Source organism: Thunnus maccoyii, chromosome 7, assembly GCF_910596095.1.
Source record: "Thunnus maccoyii chromosome 7, fThuMac1.1, whole genome shotgun sequence".
In the NCBI taxonomy this organism is placed as follows: Eukaryota; Metazoa; Chordata; class Actinopteri; order Scombriformes; family Scombridae; genus Thunnus; species Thunnus maccoyii.
The window spans coordinates 11,891,377-11,913,047 of record NC_056539.1 but is presented as its reverse complement, the minus strand read 5'-3'; the positions used below and the strand labels follow the sequence as shown (position 1 = coordinate 11,913,047).

The following is a 21,671-nucleotide window of genomic DNA, read 5'->3' as shown; positions in this document are numbered from 1 at the left end:
GCGGCTTTAGTTTTAAAGCTAGAGTGAAGATACTGGTATCATATAAAACTAGACGACCTAAGGCATATATTTGTACCAACCATGCCATGATAGCTTGTCGGAAAGGGGGTTAAATAACGCTCCAAAGTTAGGCTAAATTTTGGCGAGAGAAAAACTGGCCTGGCCATTTTCTAAGGGGTCCCTTGACCTCTCACCTCAAGATATCTGAATGAAAATGGGTTCTGTGGGTATCAACAAGGCTCTCATTTACAGACATGCCCATTTATGCTGATCCCATGCAGTTTTGGGCAAAATCTATGCAGTTTTTTTTGCATGCAGTATAAATGTGTAATTTTCACCTTTTCTAAAAATGGTGTATTTGAATATTTCTGCATACTGGGGTCCTTAAACAGTCTTGGAATTGGAAATGACTGGAAAGCTGAGACTCTTGTGGATTCAATGAGCCCAACTGTATTGATTTGTGATGATGTTAGTCCCCACAGTAGTCATTTCATTGTAGTGAGACCATTTTTTGAAACTTGACCTCACTTAATAAAATGACCTATTGTGAACTCTAGGATAATCTCAGCCTCATGAAACTTTACAACCACAAACTCTAGTTTGAGTTTGAGGGCATTCAGAGGATGTGTGGCTTTTCTGCGTATGTTGACAATAAGGGGGGCATCCAATTGCCAAAAAATGCATTTCTTACAGAAATCTCCAAATGTCAAAAGTTTTTGATACCAAATCACAGCACAAATTCCTCTGTGGTGTTCCTCAAGGTCTTGGTTGTGGTATTTTGTAGGGACCATTTTTATCAATTCTTGAGTGGTCAAAAATTGTTAAATTTTGCACCAAATCTGTGAAACAAACTGTATCAACCCAAAAATTGCTGCAACAAATTATGAGATATAATCAAACATGGGAATGGCTACCATATACTTACATCATAATGTTCTAAGCCCTTATACACTCTAAACTTTCAAAATGTGGCAAAATAGGCGATTAACCATAACACAGTGTTTATTACAGACTTGACTATGACTAGAAAAACTTGACACACAGTGCTGAGCTGCATCTCAAATTAGTCTTCAGGTTGCCTTGCTTTTAGATGATGTATACCACTTCTATGTGGCATATACTGTTGACCTATCATCTCCCTTAAAGATCCCCTGTCCCCCCCAAAAAAGGGAAAAATGGTCTATGGTGGGTCTCTAAGGGTTAAATAAATAAAAATATAAATAAATAACTAACTAAATAAAAAGTTTCATTTAATTTTGGTTGGTTATGTTCATATTCTAATTATATTTTGATTTCAGTAAGTGGTTAATAATGGATTTTAGGTTCCAAATTTTCTATCTTACATGATTATCATTCCTTTCATAGACAAATATTATATGTCCATCAAAGTAGAGAACTTGTTTTTTAAGAGCCATAATCATGTAAGAAAACATGCACAACCAATGTATATTATACAACATATATCATTTGTAAAGTTCCTTTTCATATGGGTGTTGAGGAGGGTGCCCCCACTCACATTGCGTCATCCCCACAGCACCCACTTGAAACCAACATGTTCCCACGGCTATGAATCAGGGTTGGCCTGCTTCTCAAATAGAAATTTTAAAAAATATATTTGTTTGGTATTAAAATATCACCACATTTGTTTAATTTTCACTTTCCTTTAAGACTAGGGCGTCAAAATTGTGCTTCAAGTGGCTGTAAAGGCAAAAAATAACCCAAGAACGAATCCGCAGCTGTGACGTAACTAGCACTAGCGTTTGAAATGGCAACTTTATTGACACAAAAGTTGTGTACAGGGTTCAAGGCAGGGTTGTCCTTCAGTGAAGCTAAAGCCATCCATGAGCTAACCTAATCAGAGAGTCTTCTCCCCGGTTTATTCTTGCTGTACTTGGAATAACTGTACACAAAAGAAAACCACACCGCTGTGGACCATGGCGGCAAGAATTTTGCCCGTTGTAAAGTAAGTATTTCTCATTTCATTCGTAAATGCACATACGTTTTTGCTGCTGTGTTTGCTAACGCTAACTGTTCGATTAGCCGGTGTGGCTAACTGACGCTAAGCTAACTGTCAGTCTGCCACAGTGCTCTCCAGCTGTATCTTTACTTTGCCTTTTTAAGAACTTAAAAGGAAGAATATTTTATTCTGTATATATTTATTGGAATGTGACATTGGTCTGGATTGCATGAATATTCTGAGATCCCTAATGTTTTAAAACCAACAAACAAACTAACTAACTAGCGTTAACGTTATTAATATTTGTCCATCACTGTAATATGTACTCTTGTTTTTAATTAGGTTAACGCTAGTTTGACGTGATTTAGGGTGGACATTAGGGTGTGTATTTTTGGCTATCAGCTGAGTGCTTCTGTTGTTTAATTTCCAGGCTGGCCACCAAGGTGACCATTGCAGGAGGAGCTCTCTATGTTGCCTATGACTCTGGCTTGCTGGGAAGCAGTGAGCAGGGCTCAGTGGCATTGGAGAAAGCCAAAGCAGTAGTACCACCCGCCGTGGAGGAATGGATGAAGTACTTTGGCGTGGAGGTACTGATAACATACATTGCTTAAACATCTAGTCCTGATCCAGGACCACCCTGGATCCCTCTTGAGATTTTTAAGACATTTTTACAAGATATTTACAGTACTACAGTGGACAGCTTCTAGTTGTGCTGGTCACAAATCAGTCCAGGGGCCTGATGCATAAATGATATGTAGGTACAAAAACCATGCATACACCATTTCCTGCACATAAACTGGTATTTGTAAACACAGAATGTGCTGTGAGAAAGCACGCACCTCACACGCGTACGCAGATCAAGCGTACACATGTTTTTCTCAAGCAATCTGAGAGTGATGTGATGAGGTGAAAATGAAATATAAGGCACAGAATCTAATAAACACTGTTTATACATTGTTATACAATCAGCTACACTGATTGTGTGATTTTACTATGTTTTATTTTTTTGCATTTACAAAGAGATTTTTAAAAGCACATTTATAAACACAGCATTGATTAATTACTTTTGTGATTGATTGTGTCACACCTTGCAAATCCGGATAAGATAGGAGCGCTACAAACTAATCATAGATTACATTTCTGCGATATCACTGCCGACGATGGTTTACAGGTCCATGTGATGAATTAATGATAGGACAGCATAAAGAGCTGCACAGCCGTGCGTAATGGTCGTGTGTAAGGACAACTGCTCTGGCTGTTGGAGAACCTCAGCGGTGCAACACAATCGGTGAAACTGCACGTCTTTTTTTTCCTGTTTGTTTCATTGACAGGTGTACAGACTTTTGGAGCAGGCGGTGAACTGATATGAAAACAGCTGGTTCAGGGCGTCTTCATCCATTTATGGCTAATTGTGGGAGTGGAAATGAGGCCTGTGCACGTGCGCCTAGTTCCTCAGTGACTGAGATTTATGAAACAGAACCATGCGTACGCACGTTCTCATAAATCTGATGAAAAGGATGCACCTGCATATTTCTGGCTTTGTGGGTACACAATGCATTGGTCATGAATCTACAAGGAGTTTTAATCATCTGGCCCCAAGTGATTTGATAATAAAAAGCAACAACAATAGTAATGAAATTCTCATTGATTTAGTTAAGTCTCTTTTTCATACAATTATTTCAGATGCAGCACAAAGGACTGTAAAAGTTAAAAAACAAACCCATTTTCTATTTCACCCAGATCACCCACTGGACAAATCCAACTTTCTTCTTCCTAAAGTGTGTACCATCTCATCTCAATATGAAGAAGCTCTAATCTGAGCACAAATACCCATTTTTTCCTTTGCTAGATCATAAAAACAACATTTTATTATAATAATACATTTTAATTTCACAATTAGGGCTGCAACTAGGGATTATTTTCATAATCAATTAGTCATTATCAATTGTTGATTATTTTCTCAATTAATAGATTAGTTGTTTACTCTATAAAATGGTGAAACACATTAATCACTGTTTCCCAAAGCCCAAGATGTCCTCAAATGTCTTGTTTTGTCCTGGGCAAGATTTTCATTCTACTTAAGAATACTAAAGAAACCAGAAAATTTGAAAAGCTGGAATCAAAGAATTTGGACAAATAGTTAAACAGTTAACAAAATAGTTGCCGATTAATTTAATAGTTGACGACCAATTGATTAATCAGCTAATCATTGCAGCTATATTCACAAGAAGCACACAGCTTTAGGTTACTTCAGCTCTCCTTTTTAAAAAATTACATGAATAGTAGACATGATTGGGTGACTTAAGTAGTAAATAACCAAGTGTCAGTATGTTCTTCCTACAAAATACCCTAAATACCCCTGATGTCTCATAATGTGTTAACTATTCCTATTCTATTGTAATTCTGCTGTAATATGACTATTCCCACTTATCAGTGAAGATCATCATTGCCAGTATAAGGTCTGGTGCTCTTTTTCACCATATAATGTTGAGTGGCATCGCAAGTGAATACTGATCAGCCAGAATTATGTCTTTCACATTTCAACCATTATCTCATTTAAGCTTTTTTGAAGTGTTACAAGATTTAATTTGAATGTAATAAAATGTACATAACAACAAAGTATTGCACTGTCTGAAACTAATGAATCCTCTTTCTCCTCAGGCTCAGCTTCCAACGGTGCCTAAGATTGAATTCTCCCCTGTTCAGTCTTGGAATTCTGGTATGAACTCAATCATAAGATTGTTCCTTTTTTGAAAGAGTTTGCAAATTTAGTCACTTCACATGTTAGATACATTGACACTGTTAGCATTTTATTGACTCAGTAAACAATTTAAGCATCACTTTTGACTTTGAGATTAGAAGGGGTGTCACGATTGTGATTCTAAATTGAAAATCCATCAAAATGAGGTTTTGATTTCGACCTTCGAAATCAAAAGCAGGATTGGCGATTCTCCCTGTATTTTTTTTCTCTCTCCACCTGCACCTATTTGCACACATCCTGTGCGCGTCCAAAGGAAAAAAAAACAACACTTTAAAGAAAACACAGTGTAGCTTACCAGTAGCCTGCAGCATTACTTTTCGAGACACCATGGCCACTGCTGGAGTCGAAGATGATGGAGAAACAACAGAACTGGAAAATCCTGCTTCCCTGAAGTCACTGGTGTGGCAACATTTTGCCTTCCCCGTGAGCTGTGTAAACGATTAACGTGTCATTGACAGAAAAACTACAGTTTGTAGGCTATACTGCACACTTCGGTAAAGTTTGAAATATATTGACAGGTTCGAACTTCCCGGATTAATATCCCATAAGTGAAATGTTAAAATACAAGTGATGCTTCTTTCCTACCGTAGTAAGGTACACAACGAGCTACAACCTAATTGTCACCAAAAGAGCCGTCCTCCGAGCTGGATAAATAACATTGGTCTCTATGTACAGCTGGCTGTGAGACATGTACGCAGGGATCGTCTAAAAACCTCAACATGACTTTAAACTTAGTTTAATCCTGGTGGCTTTTTGCAGATGTGGAAACTCAAGCTGTTGTTGTAAAGTACCCTTTTGCCATCTAGTGGCTCTTCTTTTTGTTTTTGTGTTTAACAGTTTGTTCCCAATTGACTGGTTAAACAAGTTATTGTTATTACATTTTATCATACAAATAAATTATTTCAATTTCACCATATAGCCTTAGTGTGATACATTACAAAAAATATGGTAGTTATATCACACTTGATACCATGTAACCTATCTTTTTAAAGAAGAATTTGGAAATGTAAATGACAGTCAGAGCATAAAACCAGTGTGCTGTTGATCTTTACAAATCAAGACTCCATAGTCAAACAATGGCATAGCCGTCAGTGCTGAAAAAAAAAAGTGTGAATCGAAAATGGAATTATGACCTTAAAATCAGAAGTCAAATCGAATCGTGACACCCCTAGAGATGAGCATTTGTCTTTGGCTTAAGATCTTAAATGCCTTGTATGTATTGTCGATGCCTCAAACCTAAACCATTGATTTTTGTTCAATTTTATTGCAGGAGTGCGGTGGACAATTTCAACTCTTTCAGATGCTCCAACAAAAGCAACTGAATACACAAGTCAGGGTTTGCAGTACCTGAAAGACCTCACCAAGTGAACAGGGACTCTCTGGACAACCTGATATTTATCAATCCTTTTTTTGACTTTGCACTTGAGAAATTACATTACCTCTTCAAAAGTTTTAGTCCCTCTCAAGAAAGAAGAAATACCCAACATGAAAGAAAAACTGGCAGATGTAAAGAAGGCATGTAGTCTCCTAAGTGGGTACTGTGGTTCTCTAAATGATAGTGGCATTGGCTGTGAGTTGTGTTGTACATAACGCTCGGACGCAAAGTGTATTTTAAAAAGTTGTTCTTTCTTTCTGTGTATACCACAAATTTGTGTATACCAACAAATTTAATTTTGTTCAACAGTCTAATATACAATATTTTGCTCCCCTTTGTTCTCCAACCACACAAATCATGTTAGGAAGATGATGTCTGTTGTATATATACAGTTTCACTGTTTGTGACTAAATACATCAATCTCAAAACACACCATGTCTTTAGTATGATTCATTGAGTCAAAACACACACACACACATATATATATATATATACTGCATGTTGATCATGGCAGTGTGCTCACAGAGTAACACCAAACAAATGTGCAAAAGTCTTTATTACCCATGACAGAATAATTATGACACAAATTGCCTGTTGGTGCTGCTACAACTTCAGAGCAGGAGGAGGTGATTAAAAGCATGAAAAAAAGAGCGCACACAGTCATTTGTAATTCCACTCTACACAACACAGAAACACTCCACAGCCCCACCGGTGGTGATGTACGATGTTAACCTCTCTCTTTTTTTCTTTTTGGATTGTTTTTTATTTTAATGCGGGTTAAGCAAACGTTACTGATTCAGCCACACATTGTTACTTCTCCACCGACTAAATAACTGAGGTTTGAAAGTCTCCAGGCACTCTATGCAGATGATGGTGCATGCGGAGTCTTGACAGCCAAAAATAACAGTAACAGTATACCTACTGGCTGACTAGTTTACTGAGGGGGATACTCTGAATGACATGAAGAAGGCCAAAACCAATTCAGCAACTAGGACATAGTGACAGTTGGGTTGAGATACATACTGCAAGCATAAATGTCAAGTTGCAAGACTGAGAGACAAAGTAAAGACCAGAACCAGAGTTAGTTGTCAGTTGATTATACCTGTGAAATATTCTGTTTATAATGTATGTATATTAACACTTTTACTAAAAGCTGGTGGTGTTTTGATGAGATATTCATATGAATGAGAATAACCACAACAGGTAAAATTACAAGGCATTTTACACAAGTTGTACAGATTAAATACTGTCATCTGAATGTATTGCAACAATTTTTTTTTTTCCCTGTTTATCTTCATGCGTTTGATGTAAAGCATATTCTGCCACATTTGCTCCTAAAGAAAAAAGCATTTGGGGGAAAACTACGTAGCATATCTTAACCTAAACATGTAAACTTTATACAATAAAGTGCTCCCCACAATATTAACAGTGAGATTATACAACCATTGATGATGCGTGTTATATTTAAAGAACATTTTCATACTGCATAAAGATCAAAACACAACACTTAATATAAACTGATGATCACAAAACTTTCCTCGAGCTGTCAGTGTCACCATACTGTTAAGAGTTTGAATGAAAACCAAATAGCAGCCTTCATACACAATGATTCATTAAGAGCGCAGATATTCAGAGATAATATATGTGCAATATTGCAAAATGACAAGCCTGAAGGCACTTTATGATTTTTGTGGATTCAAATTTAAACAGGAGTGCATCTTCATCTACAGCACTGAGGATCTGATGTTCCTTGTGCTGTTAGAGCCTTTGTACAAACCTTCCTTCAAGGTTAAAAGACGAGATGCCCTGCATGAATCACATAGTTTATTATGTAGCCAATTCATAAAGCCATGGATACAACAATACTAAATGTGGTACAAAGGTGCAGGAGTATATTTCCACATGAGCATAATTCACTGGAATGGCTTCTGAAAATATAACATTACGGTGGTTTTTACAACGCTGATTCCATTCATCTCTTCCAATACTAACATTGAATTTGATATTATTGTTAGATAAATAAAGTATTCATATTTACCGGCCCTATGATTCAATAAGTGCGTCAATGGAAGGGATCTATTCCAAACATAATGTGTATACTGTAGCATGCTTATTGGCTATTTAGATAATCCAAAGAAATGTGGCTTTAAAAGGCTTTTTTGTGCAGCTTTGTTAGTCAGTTATCTCAAGGATAACAACAATGGAAGTGCAGTAACAACTGCACATTGGAGCTGTTGGGCAGCGCGATCTTGAACTGTCCAAACTTAAACGTATAAAGTAGAGCAGCAGTAAAACAGGTTGACTCCCTCCTCGCAATAGCCAAGCATAGCGGTGCTACAGTTCTGCTGTGCATACAAAAAAAAAAGAAAAAAAAAAAGATTGCACTGTCTTCTGAACAATAAAGCACATTAACTATTCAACCCTGCCATGGCTTTAAATAACAGTTTATAATGATGAGTGAAACAGAAACAGATGGAAGGAGGCTGGAGAGTGAGATTAAGTGTCCACTATTTCTAGGTGGTTTTGACCAGGTCATAGACATGGATATGAAAGTCATCATCATATTTGATATAGTAGACAGAGGGCTTGGCTGGGACCTGGTAGATAACCAGGCCCGTCCTCTTCACACCCTTGTCAGTAACATACTCCACTTGTTTCCCCACCAGACTCTCCGTCTCTTCTCCTGGCTTCCTGTCTGCAGGCAACAGGTGCTTGTTTTCTGAAGGAAGAAATGAACAATGGAGAGGGAAAAGCCTTTTTAGTTTTGATATTACAATTAAACGTGAAATTTATCTTGTGACAGTACTGGAGTTTTGGTTTGTTTTTTTAAGTTTTTCCACAGTCAACATTAGTTTAAATTTTCATGAGTGTAACTCACCAAACACCTACTGTAAGTAACTCAAAGTGGGCATTAAATAATGCATGAAAAGGATTAAAAACAATGGTTCCTTATTATTTTTTGAATGGTGCATTTCAACTGTCCACTCATTACCCTTCATCACTAAAAATGCAAAAACTGGCTTCTTCTCTCTCATAAGAAGTATACAGCTAAATGCGGATTAACTTTTTTAAAAAAATCTCATCTATCTTTTACGACCTGGAAGTAAAAAAACATTCTTCAAATCAAAGACTTTTCAGACCAGTGTAAGAATCCTGCCTATTTTAATCATACCCTAGTTAAGCTCTTAATCTGTTTGCTGAACATTAACATGGACAAGCTCTAACAGACTAAAGTAACAAACAATCCAACAGAGTTTTACAGACCTCAGTACCTTGCATAATGGCTGAGTATTCTGATATTTTTGTAGGATTTCTCACTATCTGGATTAGATTTAAGAGTTTCTGTAAATGTTTAAGTGCTTGTGCTTGTTTAAACATACCCATTACCTCTGGAGCAACTCCAGAAACAGTTCTTTGATGAAAACCACTGATTAGAGTCTTTGATTTTTTTGAAATTCTGGCAGAAACATTTTCATTAACAATAAATATCTAATCCCCCCCCCAAAAAACACTGCCTGATTGAACTCCAAGAATTATAAGAATCTTACTTTTTCTGGAAAATTGTCACTCGTGACATGACTATATCAAGAAGACAAGAAGTGTTTATTTTAATATAATTAACTTTGCTCATTTGCTAATGAGACTCATACCACCTCATGGGGACTTGTGGTGAGTACAAACTTCAATGGTGCACTCACATGGTATCCATGCCAAAAAAAGAATGACATGATCTTCCAAAGTGGGAAAATGATTTACGTCACATAGTGGTTAGTCTTGATCTTATTTATAAAGCCTTGGGACAAGATTATAAAAGACTTAATAAAGCTCTGTTAAATATCAGTCCCTCTTTGTTACACACAAATTACCAGTACCTGCTTCAGGCAGAATCCTGAGGTCTCCGTCAGCATAGTCGTCCCACAACTGGTACATATAAAGAACGGGGTCCTTTTCATAAGTGATATAATACCAGTTGGTCATGATTGGGGCTCTGGAGAGGACCATGCCTCTCCACTCATTCTTCTCTCCATCCTCCTTTTCAAACAGATGCTCCACAGCTTTACCCACCAGCTCCTCCGCCCCTGGAGGTATCTTGATTTTGTTGTTTACTACGGAGACACAGGTAAAAAGGCAAAAATATAACCCAACCTTTATTATATGACTATGTGCTATGACTAGCAGGCACAGGTTAAAAGAGAAGCCTTTCTTAACTCACCAACTTTTTCCGACAGGACTTGCAGGTTTGACACTCTCTCATCCTTGAACAGCTCGATGCCATAAACGCAGTCAAAGCCGTCGTACTTCACCATGAAGAGAGAAGGGTTTACACTAAGTCTGTCCAGCACCGTTCCCTTCCATTTACTCTGGTTGCCCTTCTCACGCCAGTTATGCTGAATGCGGACTCCCAGAATGCTGTTGGGGTCAGGGCTTACTGTGTCACTCAGTTCCCCGCTACTCCGCTTTCTGGTGAAACAGGATGGATATGAAGGTCTGTGCGATTAAGGGTTTAAACACAGAACAGTGTGTATTTTACACACACACACACACACACACACACACACACACACACACACACACACACACACACACACACACACACACACACACACACAACAACTTCATCATACCAGGCTATGGAACATTTTCAGTATTTCTTTACATATGAATTTGCATGTGTAAAGAATTTGCATTTGAGATGTTTGTGTAAAGTTATTATAGGCTGAGTTCACTTCAAATAAAGTTTCTTATTAAAGTCTATTTGCAACAATATCCAAACTTATTTTATGATTTTAAACACAGCTGATTATTTTATTCAAAATGCAATATAAATGTTTGTTATATATTACAGCTGTAAGTCAAATGAGAGCTATTTGTTAATTTCAGTGGCTTATTCCTATTTTCTACCACTTCTTTATGTAGCTGTGACATTATGGTTTAACTGTTATTTTCTGGTACCACTAATAATGGTATCACATGATGGCATATACAGTAGCTTTGTTTTCTACATACCTGCCCCTTTTCTTGGACATGCCTCCAGAAATTCAAAGGCTACTGAATGAGAGAAAGACAGGGCAATGTTCAGTTAATACGTGAGTTGAGTATGGCAGCTGTCAAACTTCACATGTATGCCACAACATGAGGAAGGCCTCTCCTTCAGCTGAAAGGCTCGCCTGTCTGAGGAGACCTGTGACAGGCTGCGGTCTGCTGAGCAAAGACTGACAACTCCAACAGCCAATGGTTTAGCATGATGGAATAACTTCCTGGGTAATTTACTTTTAACTACTACAGCCATGGAGGTCACTGTTTGTGAAGCACAGTCTTCTTAGACGACACTGTCTGGCTCAGTTATATATCAGAGCAAAGTTTAGCATAAAAGCCACCGACAAATCTGGCTGACACAACTTCAAGCCAACACGTCAGCACTGAATCTGACAAATTACAGCATATAACGTGAGCCAGTAATATTTTTGCTGCATATAACTTATAGCCACATTAGCAACATATATATAAAATATGATGACACGGGCTAGTACACTACACGACAAGTTATGCCGTAGCCCACCTGTGCTGGACTAAACCCAACACACCTACACCACATACTGTAGGTTATCAATAACACTCGTCTGTCCTAGCTCTACCTCAATGCAGATGTTACTGTAAGGTAAGCGGAGGCGGCTAGCTACATCCGCTTTTTCGGTGTCCCGGTGGCAGCTAACAACCACCAGCAACAACTGGTCGTTAACAGCGTTATCCTCCCTTTGGGAACACATTTTGCTCACCTGTACGCAGATTTCATATCAGTATCGGACAGTTCGTCTGGCAGAGAAATGTTGCCACACACAACCCGCCTATGTAAATCTCGCGAAACCTGTGGAAAATGGGAGATGCGAAGAAAAGACTCAGGTTCCCAGCGAGCCATCGGTTACCATGACCGCAGAGAAGGACATGAACATGCGCGCAATGACTACTGGGAATTGATGTCTATATTACAATAATTTGGACTTTTAACCAGAGTTTCGGTTCTTGTAAATAGTGCTGTATACTGCATTAGCGTTATTACGGTATTAGTGCACATAAACGACACGACATAACACAACCGAGCTCAACAGGTAAAGTGACGTCGGATTTTCTATGACGCTCGTTACCGAAATGTGTCTTAAAGGGGCAGACAGCATAATATAAGTGTCAAAGTTATAAAACAATATTATTCTCAAAAGTAATTTTATTATCATTTTCTGGGTGCACACTTTCATTTTCATTCACTTTAGATCCCACTGATAGGCCCATGACAACATTTAGCAACAAAAAATAAAGATTTCAGCAACAAATAGGCTAAATAAACTTACACAACACTAAGTTCTTGAAGCACATTTTGTCCTCTACATTACTGCTAGGCCTACATAACACATAGACTACATCTGATCTCCAAAACAAAATGAAACCTGCACCCATTTATCTTTGTAAAATATGTTGGTTCATAATTTCAACCAAAACCATTTCAATATACAAACCTATGAAATATACAAACCCCCCAAGTTGCAAGTAGCACAGCACAGCATAGTTGATGACCACATTTGATCACAAATGATCTTGAAATATTTACTGAATGCTTATCACTACCATGGGCATTATAAATCTACAGGACCACAGGACAACTAGTCACACTCATCATTCACCAAGTGTACAGGGTTAATGAGAATAGGCGAATAATTGGGAATATCAGCTGGACACCTGCCTGTTCATGTGGCCTTCATATTTTATGCCAACTAACCGTATTTTAGTGTCCAGAAGCACTTCCCTTCTGCACAACCTCAAAAGACCTGTATTTATATTATTATCTTACTAACTACATCATAAAGTTGTGCAACAGTTTATGCAGACTCTGTCTGTAACCCATGCTTACTGAAGCAGAGAGAAGATAACCAGCTAGCTGCTAAATCATCTGATAATCTTGCCTGTTTAGCTGTCCAACCACTCTTTATCTAGGGTGTTTATCTACACGAAACAATTACAGTGCCGCCCATTTATGCTCCAAGAATTAATCTGATATTGCTAAATTGCAGGTATATTATCCCAATGACAGCAGACTGTTGCACAACTACTGTGCATCAGCACACCACGCTCCAAAGCTACAGTTTGTTAGATAACACATGGCTAGCTCAAGTTCTACCAACTTACCGAATATGAAAATATGAACACAACTTTCAGGCAAAAAAGCTGCAACAACCACAGAATTCATTGTTTTATCCGTCATCCATCAAATACATTGGAATTAACCATATATTTTTATTTTTAGTTTATTATTACATTCAACTCTGTGTGCCTTTGAAACATCAGAATGAAAAAATACAGTCTGCCTGAACCAATTAGCATGCTTAATGTATAATACCAAACAAAATTAGTGCTTCACAGTGTAGCAAAAACAACCAGATGTGGTGACAAAAGCAAAATAAATTATCTTACCTGAACAACCACAGCACTATCTTGTATAACAGATTTTAAACAACACACCATGTAAGTTACTAAGAGTCTTGAATTATATGATTCAATACAGTATATTGGCACACTACTGTTTGTTATAATTTTCCTAATTGTTGTTCAACACAGTTGCAATCCATTCCCTGAAGGATGATATGCGTGTGTAGACATCGGGGGTCCTGGGGTCTCCGCATCGCCGGCCAGAGAAGGAGACCACGCCTGCTGTTTCTCCATCACACACCAACGGACCACCTGAATCGCCCTTTAACAGAAAAGATACAACAAAACTTAACAGTAGGTGTACTTTGTTTAGAATAAACTGAGTGATTTTTTCTTTGTGTCCAAAACTTAGTTGCCAACTGCGAACCTAAAATGTCATCTTTACATGCTAAAGACATCATCTTCAAAGATCAATTTACATGCTGATCAAAGTGTAGCTGGTGTATTTTCTTACCGAGCAGAAGCCTTGAAACACACGGGCCCCAGTGCCACAAATCATTGTCCTGGTGATGGGAACCAGTCCCCATCTTCTACGACATGCCCGCTGCTGTAGGATGGTAACGTTGACTTCCTGAAGCCTGCTTGGTAAGGTGTTGTTATCACCTATATCACCCCAGCCAGTTGTGATGCACCGACTGGTTCTTCTCACAGGTCCCCTTTTAAGAGAGATTAGCCTCACTGCTGTAGTCAGTCGGGCCCTGCGGTTGAGCTGAGAGGTGGAGATTCATGGTAGAAAAATAGAGAAAATGTTGAGTGTGTTAGATTTTGTGAAGTCTTAACATCACATTTTTTGTTTTTGTGCAAACTAGAAACAATAATGAAGAGGGATTCTACTTAAAATTTGAAGTAGTGGACAACATGTGAAGATTTGTCACCACCCACATTTATCATTTTTATCAGTTTAAAATGTCCTCACCTTTAGGAGCATGATGTCGTTTTCATGTCCATCGTAACTGGGATGTGGAATGGATCTGACAGCAGTGAACTCCTGCTTTGTTGACTCATTAGCTGACAGGGAATCAGCTCCGACCACAACTGTGTACGGTCTAGGGAACAAAATTGAATGATGATTGGAGATTAGATAAAATGCTGACGATCTCTCTTGACAGAAAAACATCAGTATCTGAGAGAAAAAAACTTGTTCAAAGCATGATCTAAGGTTTTATTCAGTGGTTTCCATTCATTTTAATACAATACGACTTGAATTATTTAATTCACCACAGGGAACATTTCATTGTCTTTGTTTTTTGTCAAAGTTACTTAATTGTGTGCATAACACATTCACAGGTAGGAACTGTTTTATAACTCTTCTTGTTGTTGCATTGATTCAAGCCTTGAGAGTAGACAAAAAGCAGCCTCTCATGTTAGTCTTCTGGATTTAACTGTGTAAAAGAAATAAACTTATGAATAAATAAAAGCACAATAAAAATTGTGCTTGAAACTTAGTTTTGATTAAACTGTATATAATATTTACTGTTATGAATTACTAACTAAGTGAGTATGGCAAATGTTAAGATGTGACATGTTGATTTTGTAATTGATTTGACATGAAATGAAACCAGAGGCTATACTTTGGGAATTGGTCAGCATGCTCTCATAGAAGCCCACATTGTTTCAAATCTCCAGTTATCAGTTATAGTTATGTTGTTATGCTGTTATGTTGTAGTGACATTATTGCTGGAAACAAAAAAAACAAAAAAAAAAACTGGCCTATCTTTGAATTCTTACCGAGGTATCTGACAATGTGCTGCTGTGAGCACAAAGTCTTCTCTCACCAGCACTCCCCCACAGTTGTGGCGACCTCGGAACTGCAGTGAGGCCATGTAGGGGCGCGAGTGTGGGGCAGCGTCTCTGCCTCCAACAATACGAGAACCATAAGCCCCTGAAACACAAAATACTTCATATATTATTGCCTTATGTTAATCCGAGTTTTTATAGCTTTTCACCATGTATAGAAATGAGACATACAATATGCTTTTAGTTGTTGCTGCTTTGGGATTTGAATCGTGAGGACAGTGTAGCTTACCATTTAGGACAAAGAAGAGCAGTAGCACAAAGTGGATCGCCATGGTCTTTGGTCAAATGCACTCCTTTGACTCTTGTTCTTATACATTTTTGAGAAGACAGAATATTGCTTATGTGGTGGTCTCTATTGCTTCAGTGTATTTGCTAACATCCTGTTTACAGAAGACATGGTTTTAGATTTTCAAAAAAGGGTTTCATAACCGACTCAAGGAATCAGCTGAGTTAAACCTATAACAGCTATTCAGAGATTGTCACATGACACTCAGAAAGTTCAGGTTGCCATATATGTCAGTCAAAATCATGTCTTGTGACGGATTAAAAGTCAAACACTTCAGCAAAGGTTACCATTTTAGATAAAAGGTGGCGAAAGTCCACACTGTCATAAAGAGCAGCAGGAAATGGACCCAGAACGGCAGGCAAAGAAAAGCTGAAGAATAACTTCTTTATTAGATTCAGACATGCAGGCAGAGCAAAACAGAACAAGACAGAATAAAGGATCAGCCAACAAGACCGAACTGAAAACCAGCACTTAAATACAAAGGAAACTGATGAGGGGATGAGGTGCAGTTGGAACAGGAGGACAGGAAAGGAGCTGATGGCTGGGGAAGACACAGGGAGCAGGACACTGCTAATGAGACTGATACAGAGAAGGTGTGTAGATAAGCAGGCTGAGGAGGAGCACAGGAGGAAAAACACAGAGCAACAGAAAGCCAAAAACCCAGAAACACAATACTCTTATTACTTCTCCGACTTACAAAACAAAACTGGTTAGTGCCAAATAACCCAAGCAACAGCACTTGCGTGTTTTGTAACCTGCAACAGTCAGTTCACAACTAGGACTCTGAGAAGAACACTTTGCTGTCTAAACCTCAAACCACAAACAATAATTAGCTAAGCAGCAAAATATGAGCAATGTGTCATTTCATTTACATCATGTAGAAACCCAGCTGCTTAACTTCTCTCTTAGTCTGGGAAGGGGAAGGGGCATTAAGATAGACCGGATTATGACACACACTACATCTCCAAATGAATAACAAGGTAGCAAAAAGAGAAAAAAGTGCAATTTGTGTTTTTGTGTGTTTGTTTGCGTTTGTGTGTGTTGAATACTTACAAAATTGTGGTTTATTTCTCAATGTTATTGCTCATACTTCAATCTTGCAAAGTGTTCCGAGAGTTATTTCACGTTCCCGTTTTGTATTGGGTTGCATCATGTTTGGGTTAAAAAGAGTGTTCTTGAGAAAGTGTGGTTTCATGTCATTTAAGTTATTGCAGCCTCAGAATAATTCTACTCTCATGTGCAGTGAGGTGCAAGATTCTCAGCTGTGTGAAAATGAAAAATGTATTAATTCACCCACTGTATCTGTACTCAATTTTGATAAATGCATCTGCTGCCACTTTTAGATCATGCTTCATTCACAACAAAAGCCAACAAAACCTCAGTGGCAGTAATTTCATCTGTCAAATTGAAGTGATAATTATTAGTTTTTTTAGCACAGAAGTACATTGACTACAGAACATGCAGGAGGGAAAAAAGCCCTTTAAAAAGCCTTTTAGTAACACTAAGTTGAGTTTGTGTTGAGCTCAAGTGAACAATAGAAAAAGGACCATTGCATTTGTTATATTAACTTGAGCAGCATTTTATATGTTTTGATAGAGAATTTTGCCACAGAATTGAATTACTTTGCATTTTGATGAAACAGCACACACTGAAAGAGCTACTTAAGACACAGAAATATCTTCACAGTGTAATAAAAGCATGCTGAAGCAGAACTTTTAGTAAGATAGATTGACTATTTCTTTTTCTTGAGATGAGATTCTTTCTTTGATGCAGGGAAGGAATTTTGTCTGTATTGATTTTGGGTACATCTGAGTGGTTAGTTATCGTGCTTGTTGAAGGATGCAACACCAACCGCCATCCCATAGCACACCAGAGGGCCACCACAATCACCCTGTGAGGAAGTGTCAATGTGTTTAGACATGTGGGCTACATGAACTATAGAAACCAGTTGACATGTTCTGTGTATGTGCAGGAAACATGCCTGACAGAAATCCTTTGTTTGTGCTATATCCATGTGCACAAATAATACATGGACTGTTCTCGTGCAAACCCATCCAGCAACACGCAGCTTTCCATTATCTTTTGTGTTTACTTGAGGATTTTGAAGTCGGGTCTGTTCTCTGTTGTACTGACAAGCTTTCCTACATTAGACAGCTACAGACACACAAAATCAGAAAGCTGAGTTCTCTGCAGCCTTTTCCATATCTATTATTTCACTCCCAAGTGCTGAAAACATACAAATAAAATCAGTCATAATTCCATTTATAAACTGGAGAAAATAGTCAGATTGTGTAATCGTACTGCTTCGTCTGAGACTTGTCAGAACATGAAAAAGCAGAAACTTGTGCAGATAATGTATCATGCATGCAGGGAACTCAACCTCTTGTCTTGCTGGTGTCAAGTGGACTCTTCTAAAACAGCAAAGTTTGGTTTGTACAATGTGATTTCCATCAATTTTATCTTGACTTCTAGCCGTCACATCCTTTGGAGGCTCTGTACTCTCCAGTTTCTCAGCATCAGTGACACTGATCATTTTTTTATTTTTTATTTTAACCTCAATTTTGAAAAAAAACAGAGTGTGGAAAGTCATTACGCAGCTCACCTCTAGACTTAAGACTTCTCTGTCTCCCCTGTCAGGCATGAAGCACAGACAAGATTGTAGGTAATGCACAATATTGCTACTGCCAGGTGGGTGGGACTATTTTTCCAGTCAGTCACTTAAGTTTAAGAAATTTGGGGGTAGCATTTGGAGTGGCCAATCAGTTATCAGGGAGGCACTGACCACCCCTCTTGCTCTGCTGTGGAAATATAGCCAATTGCTAAATGAAGATGATGATGAGTAGCACTTACGTAGTGTAGCCTTGTGACAAAATCAAGCTGCAGTGGTTTGATGCAAAGTGTGACTGTCCTGGTTTTATTAGGGCTGACCAGTATTATGTGGGCATGTCAGAAGTTACTCATTCTACATCAAATGTACACATTTTGTAGATATATTGTTGGAAGAAGGACCTTTGAATAGTTTTTATTAACTTAAATATTATTTGTGTCCTCTCATACTGACAGAAACAAAACATGGCATTTGAAATGAGTTTTTATTTTGAATTTTGGTTGAAGAGCAAATAGTGAACAACAACACCTCCATATTACAATAGAAGCATGCTGAGGCAAAACTTTATGATCATTGCATTTCTTTTTAAGAGCAAATACTGAAAGAGCGACTCAGACACAACTGCGCCGCTCAAACAGAATAAAGGCATGCTGAAGCAAAACTTTATGGAAGATCATTGCATTTCTTTTTAAGAGCAAATACTGAAAGAGCGACTCAGACACAACTGCGCCGCTCAAACAGAATAAAGGCATGCTGAAGCAAAGTAAGACTGTATGATTGTTACATTTAGCAATTCTTTTCCATGACAATCTTATTGATCCAGGAAACATGTTTTGATATGTCTGTAAAGACGTTGGGTACATCTGGGTAGTCACAGTCGAAGTTCCTATTGAAAGACACAACACCAACTGCCATCCCATTGCACACCAGAGGACCACCAGAATCACCCTGTTGGGAAGAAGTATCATAATTTGTTTGCTCATCATTTCATTAAAGATGTTTGTACCATTTTAAGACTAGAAACCAGTTGCCATTTGTTTTTAGAGGACAGAAAACACACCTGGCAGAATCCTTTGTCTGTGTCATATCCACCTGCACAGATAATATTGTGAGGAATATTGACAGGCCATCTCTCCCTACAGACTTCTGGGTTAATGATCGACACATTCACCTCTCTCAGCTCATCAACAGTGCCACCACCAGTTCTCACGTAACCCCATCCAGCTACAAGACACATTTGGTTTTCCTGAAGGTCGATATCAGAACATGGAAGTGGAATCGGTTGTATGCTTTTGCCCAGTTGAACTCCTCTAGACAGCTGGAGACACAAAATCAGAAAGTAAATTTAAAAGACTGGCGATCTGTCTGAACATGACCATAATCTTTATCAGACTTCACTTATACAATTGCTAGATGTCAGAGTTGATGATTCATTTAAATTAAGGTAGACAGGTTTTAAAATTAAATTATTGCAATGCTGGGACATTGTTATTCAATACTGTTTTAGGCTCTACCACCACCTTTTACATTTACCCTCATGGAAAATAATGCTTAATTTTTGCATTGATTTCTTGAACCAAATTTATTTTAACATAACTTAAAAGGAAATAATTTGATTAAAAAAATGCAACATGTCATGTGAAACAACTGGGTTGTATGAAAATCTACTTACTTTGAGGAGCATGATGTCATTCCCATATGCAATATTTTCATAAGATGGATGTTTGCATTTCTTCACAATTGGTATCATTCTATGGCCAGCCTTTCTGAGATTGTGGGTGCCAAGAACAACATCTGTAGGATTCCTGAATAAAATGCAATTATCAGATTGTCAACAACAAAACACAGCAGAAAATCAGATCAGATTTTACTAATTACATGAATAATATATTGTTTAAAGAGGGAAAAGTAGCTCACACGTCACAGTGCGCAGCTGTGAGTACAAAGTCTTCACTGATGAGGACTCCTCCACATATATGACTTCCATAGCTCTGTACCGAGGCCATATACAGCAGGGAGTTCTCTGGGGCCTTTTCCCCATGTATGATTTCACTCCCAAGTGCTAAAAATATATGAAGAAAATTAAAATGAGTTAAGTGAGATGAAATGAGAATGAGATAAGTTACATGCTGTAGAAAAGATTGTGCAATCTTACCATTTTGTCCGAGGCACATTAAGACATGAAAAAGCAGAATCTTGCGCAGAACATACATTGTGTCTGCAGCAAACTCAACTTGTTGTCTTGAGGCTGTCAAACACACCCTTTTTAAACAGCAGAATTTGATCTGGACTGTGTGATTTCCATCTATCTTGATATCTAACCACATCCTTTGAGAAATGCAAGCTGACAAAGCACAGACGTAACTTTAACACTGTGTCTCACATGAATGCATTTTTCCTACTCTTTCATGTCAACCTTTTTGGTGTCAAGGACCCCCAAATTTATACACATTAGGCCACTGACCTATATCTGATAAGATGTAGTTTCAGGGATCCCCCTGACCCAGGTAGTCAACCAGGCCAGCGAGATCATTGAAATTTAAACAATTGCAGCTTCAGAACCTATACAACTGGTCCATAACCAAAAGGTCAACCCAGGTCTACAATGACCCCACCCACCCCTTCACTCATTATTCCAGCTGTTGCCATCTGGCAGGAGACTCAAGGTCCCACTAGCCAGGAAAAATGGGTACAGGAAGTCATTTGTGCCCTCTGCTGTGGCCTTTCTAAACAGAGACATAATAAAGTAACCCGTTTTTCACCAATAAAGAGTGGTTGTACAATGTCAGTGACCTTTCCATGTGATTTCTGGTGTCAAACTTTTTTCTTTTTTTTGCTGCTTGCGTGGACATCAATTCAAGAAGGCCACCAAACGAACCCCATGGGCCATTAGTTGACCTTGGCAACATGAAAAATTCTTAACTAAGCACCATTAGGGTCCCAAAAAACAGGTTGCAAAAAAATGCCATGCAGGTACATGGGAACCTATTTCTCCTGCTCGACTAATATGTCTCTATCACCAATACCTTTGCCAACATGGAGTCTATGTTAGTGCTGCTATGCAGTAGCCATAGTATGTACATAAAGTCAATAAAGAGAACTCTCTTGCACCCTTGTGGTATTATTTCTATTGATATTGCCATGCCAGGTGAGTCTGACATGGGTAATACTCTACCACTTTCTATTAGGCACCCTTCATGAAGGCACCCTTCCTGTTTTTGTATTCTTTTGCATTATGTAAAGCACTTTGAATTTCCCTGTGTATGAAATGTGCTCCATAAACAAACTTGCCTTGGCTTGCCCAATGGTTAATATATCTACATATTTATTCTTGCTTTATAAGTTGTTAAGTTATCAGTTGTTTGTCATTAATAAAAGCGAAAGTTTCACTGTCAGATTGTGAAAAAGCTA

General features: G+C 38.2%; 4 protein-coding genes and 1 long non-coding RNA gene across 7 annotated transcripts; 2 read left to right on the top strand and 3 right to left on the bottom strand.

Annotated features, from left to right (window-relative positions):
• The first annotated feature begins 1,781 nt into the window (after positions 1–1,781).
• On the top strand, positions 1,782–6,525 carry micos13 (mitochondrial contact site and cristae organizing system subunit 13). The gene is made up of 4 exons (XM_042416237.1): positions 1,782–1,963; positions 2,388–2,544; positions 4,619–4,676; positions 5,989–6,525. Exons 1-4 carry the CDS (start codon positions 1,935–1,937, stop codon positions 6,084–6,086), a joined length of 342 nt encoding a protein of 113 aa, XP_042272171.1. The 5' UTR covers positions 1,782–1,934; the 3' UTR covers positions 6,087–6,525.
• Positions 6,526–6,631: 106 nt separating this feature from the next.
• On the bottom strand, positions 6,632–11,974 carry LOC121900179 (spindlin-1-like). Of its 3 annotated transcripts, none has more exons than XM_042416234.1 (5): positions 11,871–11,974; positions 11,101–11,142; positions 10,307–10,554; positions 9,966–10,199; positions 6,632–8,812 (listed from the first exon to the last, which is right to left on the bottom strand). In XM_042416234.1, the coding sequence occupies exons 2-5, from the start codon at positions 11,118–11,120 to the stop codon at positions 8,607–8,609; spliced, it is 708 nt and encodes a 235-aa protein (XP_042272168.1). In that variant the 5' UTR covers positions 11,121–11,142; positions 11,871–11,974; the 3' UTR covers positions 6,632–8,606. The 3 variants fall into 3 exon arrangements, with proteins under 3 accessions (XP_042272168.1, XP_042272169.1, XP_042272170.1); XM_042416235.1 differs by having other exon boundaries at positions 11,101–11,139; XM_042416236.1 differs by lacking the exon at positions 11,871–11,974 and adding an exon at positions 11,730–11,845.
• A 142-nt stretch (positions 11,975–12,116) lies between these two features.
• On the top strand, positions 12,117–19,479 carry LOC121900181. The gene is made up of 3 exons (XR_006096919.1): positions 12,117–12,200; positions 13,699–13,863; positions 19,403–19,479. It is a non-coding gene; the product is annotated as an uncharacterized LOC121900181 (long non-coding RNA).
• LOC121900178 (serine protease 57-like) lies at positions 13,406–18,325 on the bottom strand. Its single transcript, XM_042416233.1, has 6 exons — positions 18,255–18,325; positions 15,596–15,673; positions 15,298–15,451; positions 14,486–14,615; positions 14,024–14,278; positions 13,406–13,831 (listed from the first exon to the last, which is right to left on the bottom strand). Exons 2-6 carry the CDS (start codon positions 15,636–15,638, stop codon positions 13,679–13,681), a joined length of 735 nt encoding a protein of 244 aa, XP_042272167.1. The 5' UTR covers positions 15,639–15,673; positions 18,255–18,325; the 3' UTR covers positions 13,406–13,678.
• LOC121900175 (duodenase-1-like) lies at positions 18,731–21,658 on the bottom strand. The gene is made up of 5 exons (XM_042416230.1): positions 20,416–21,658; positions 20,178–20,322; positions 19,933–20,065; positions 19,321–19,578; positions 18,731–19,208 (listed from the first exon to the last, which is right to left on the bottom strand). Exons 1-5 carry the CDS (start codon positions 20,585–20,587, stop codon positions 19,047–19,049), a joined length of 870 nt encoding a protein of 289 aa, XP_042272164.1. The 5' UTR covers positions 20,588–21,658; the 3' UTR covers positions 18,731–19,046.
• Positions 21,659–21,671: the final 13 nt, after the last annotated feature.

Bases quoted from the DNA above. Each gene is read 5' to 3' on its own strand.
- micos13 (XM_042416237.1), top strand. From the start codon at position 1,935: ATGGCGGCAAGAATTTTGCCCGTTGTAAA. The intron at 2,545-4,618 runs GTACTGATAACA...CTTTCTCCTCAG, and splicing joins TGAAGTACTTTGGCGTGGAG to GCTCAGCTTCCAACGGTGCC. The intron at 4,677-5,988 runs GTATGAACTCAA...ATTTTATTGCAG, and splicing joins TGTTCAGTCTTGGAATTCTG to GAGTGCGGTGGACAATTTCA.
- LOC121900179 (XM_042416234.1), bottom strand. From the start codon at position 11,120: ATGTCCAAGAAAAGGGGCAG. The intron at 10,555-11,100 runs GTATGTAGAAAA...CTGTTTCACCAG, and splicing joins ATGTCCAAGAAAAGGGGCAG to AAAGCGGAGTAGCGGGGAAC. The intron at 10,200-10,306 runs GTGAGTTAAGAA...GTGTCTCCGTAG, and splicing joins AGTCCTGTCGGAAAAAGTTG to TAAACAACAAAATCAAGATA.
- LOC121900178 (XM_042416233.1), bottom strand. From the start codon at position 15,638: ATGGCGATCCACTTTGTGCTACTGCTCTTCTTTGTCCTAAATG. The intron at 15,452-15,595 runs GTAAGCTACACT...TTTGTGTTTCAG, and splicing joins GCTCTTCTTTGTCCTAAATG to GGGCTTATGGTTCTCGTATT. The intron at 13,832-14,023 runs GTAAGAAAATAC...TTTCTGTTAAAG, and splicing joins TGTTTCAAGGCTTCTGCTCG to GGCGATTCAGGTGGTCCGTT.
- LOC121900175 (XM_042416230.1), bottom strand. From the start codon at position 20,587: ATGTGGTTAGATATCAAGATAGATGGAAATCACACAGTCCAGATCAAA. The intron at 20,066-20,177 runs GTGAGCTACTTT...CATTTTATTCAG, and splicing joins ACAGCTGCGCACTGTGACGT to GAATCCTACAGATGTTGTTC. The intron at 19,209-19,320 runs GTGTGTTTTCTG...TCTTCCCAACAG, and splicing joins CAGACAAAGGATTCTGCCAG to GGTGATTCTGGTGGTCCTCT.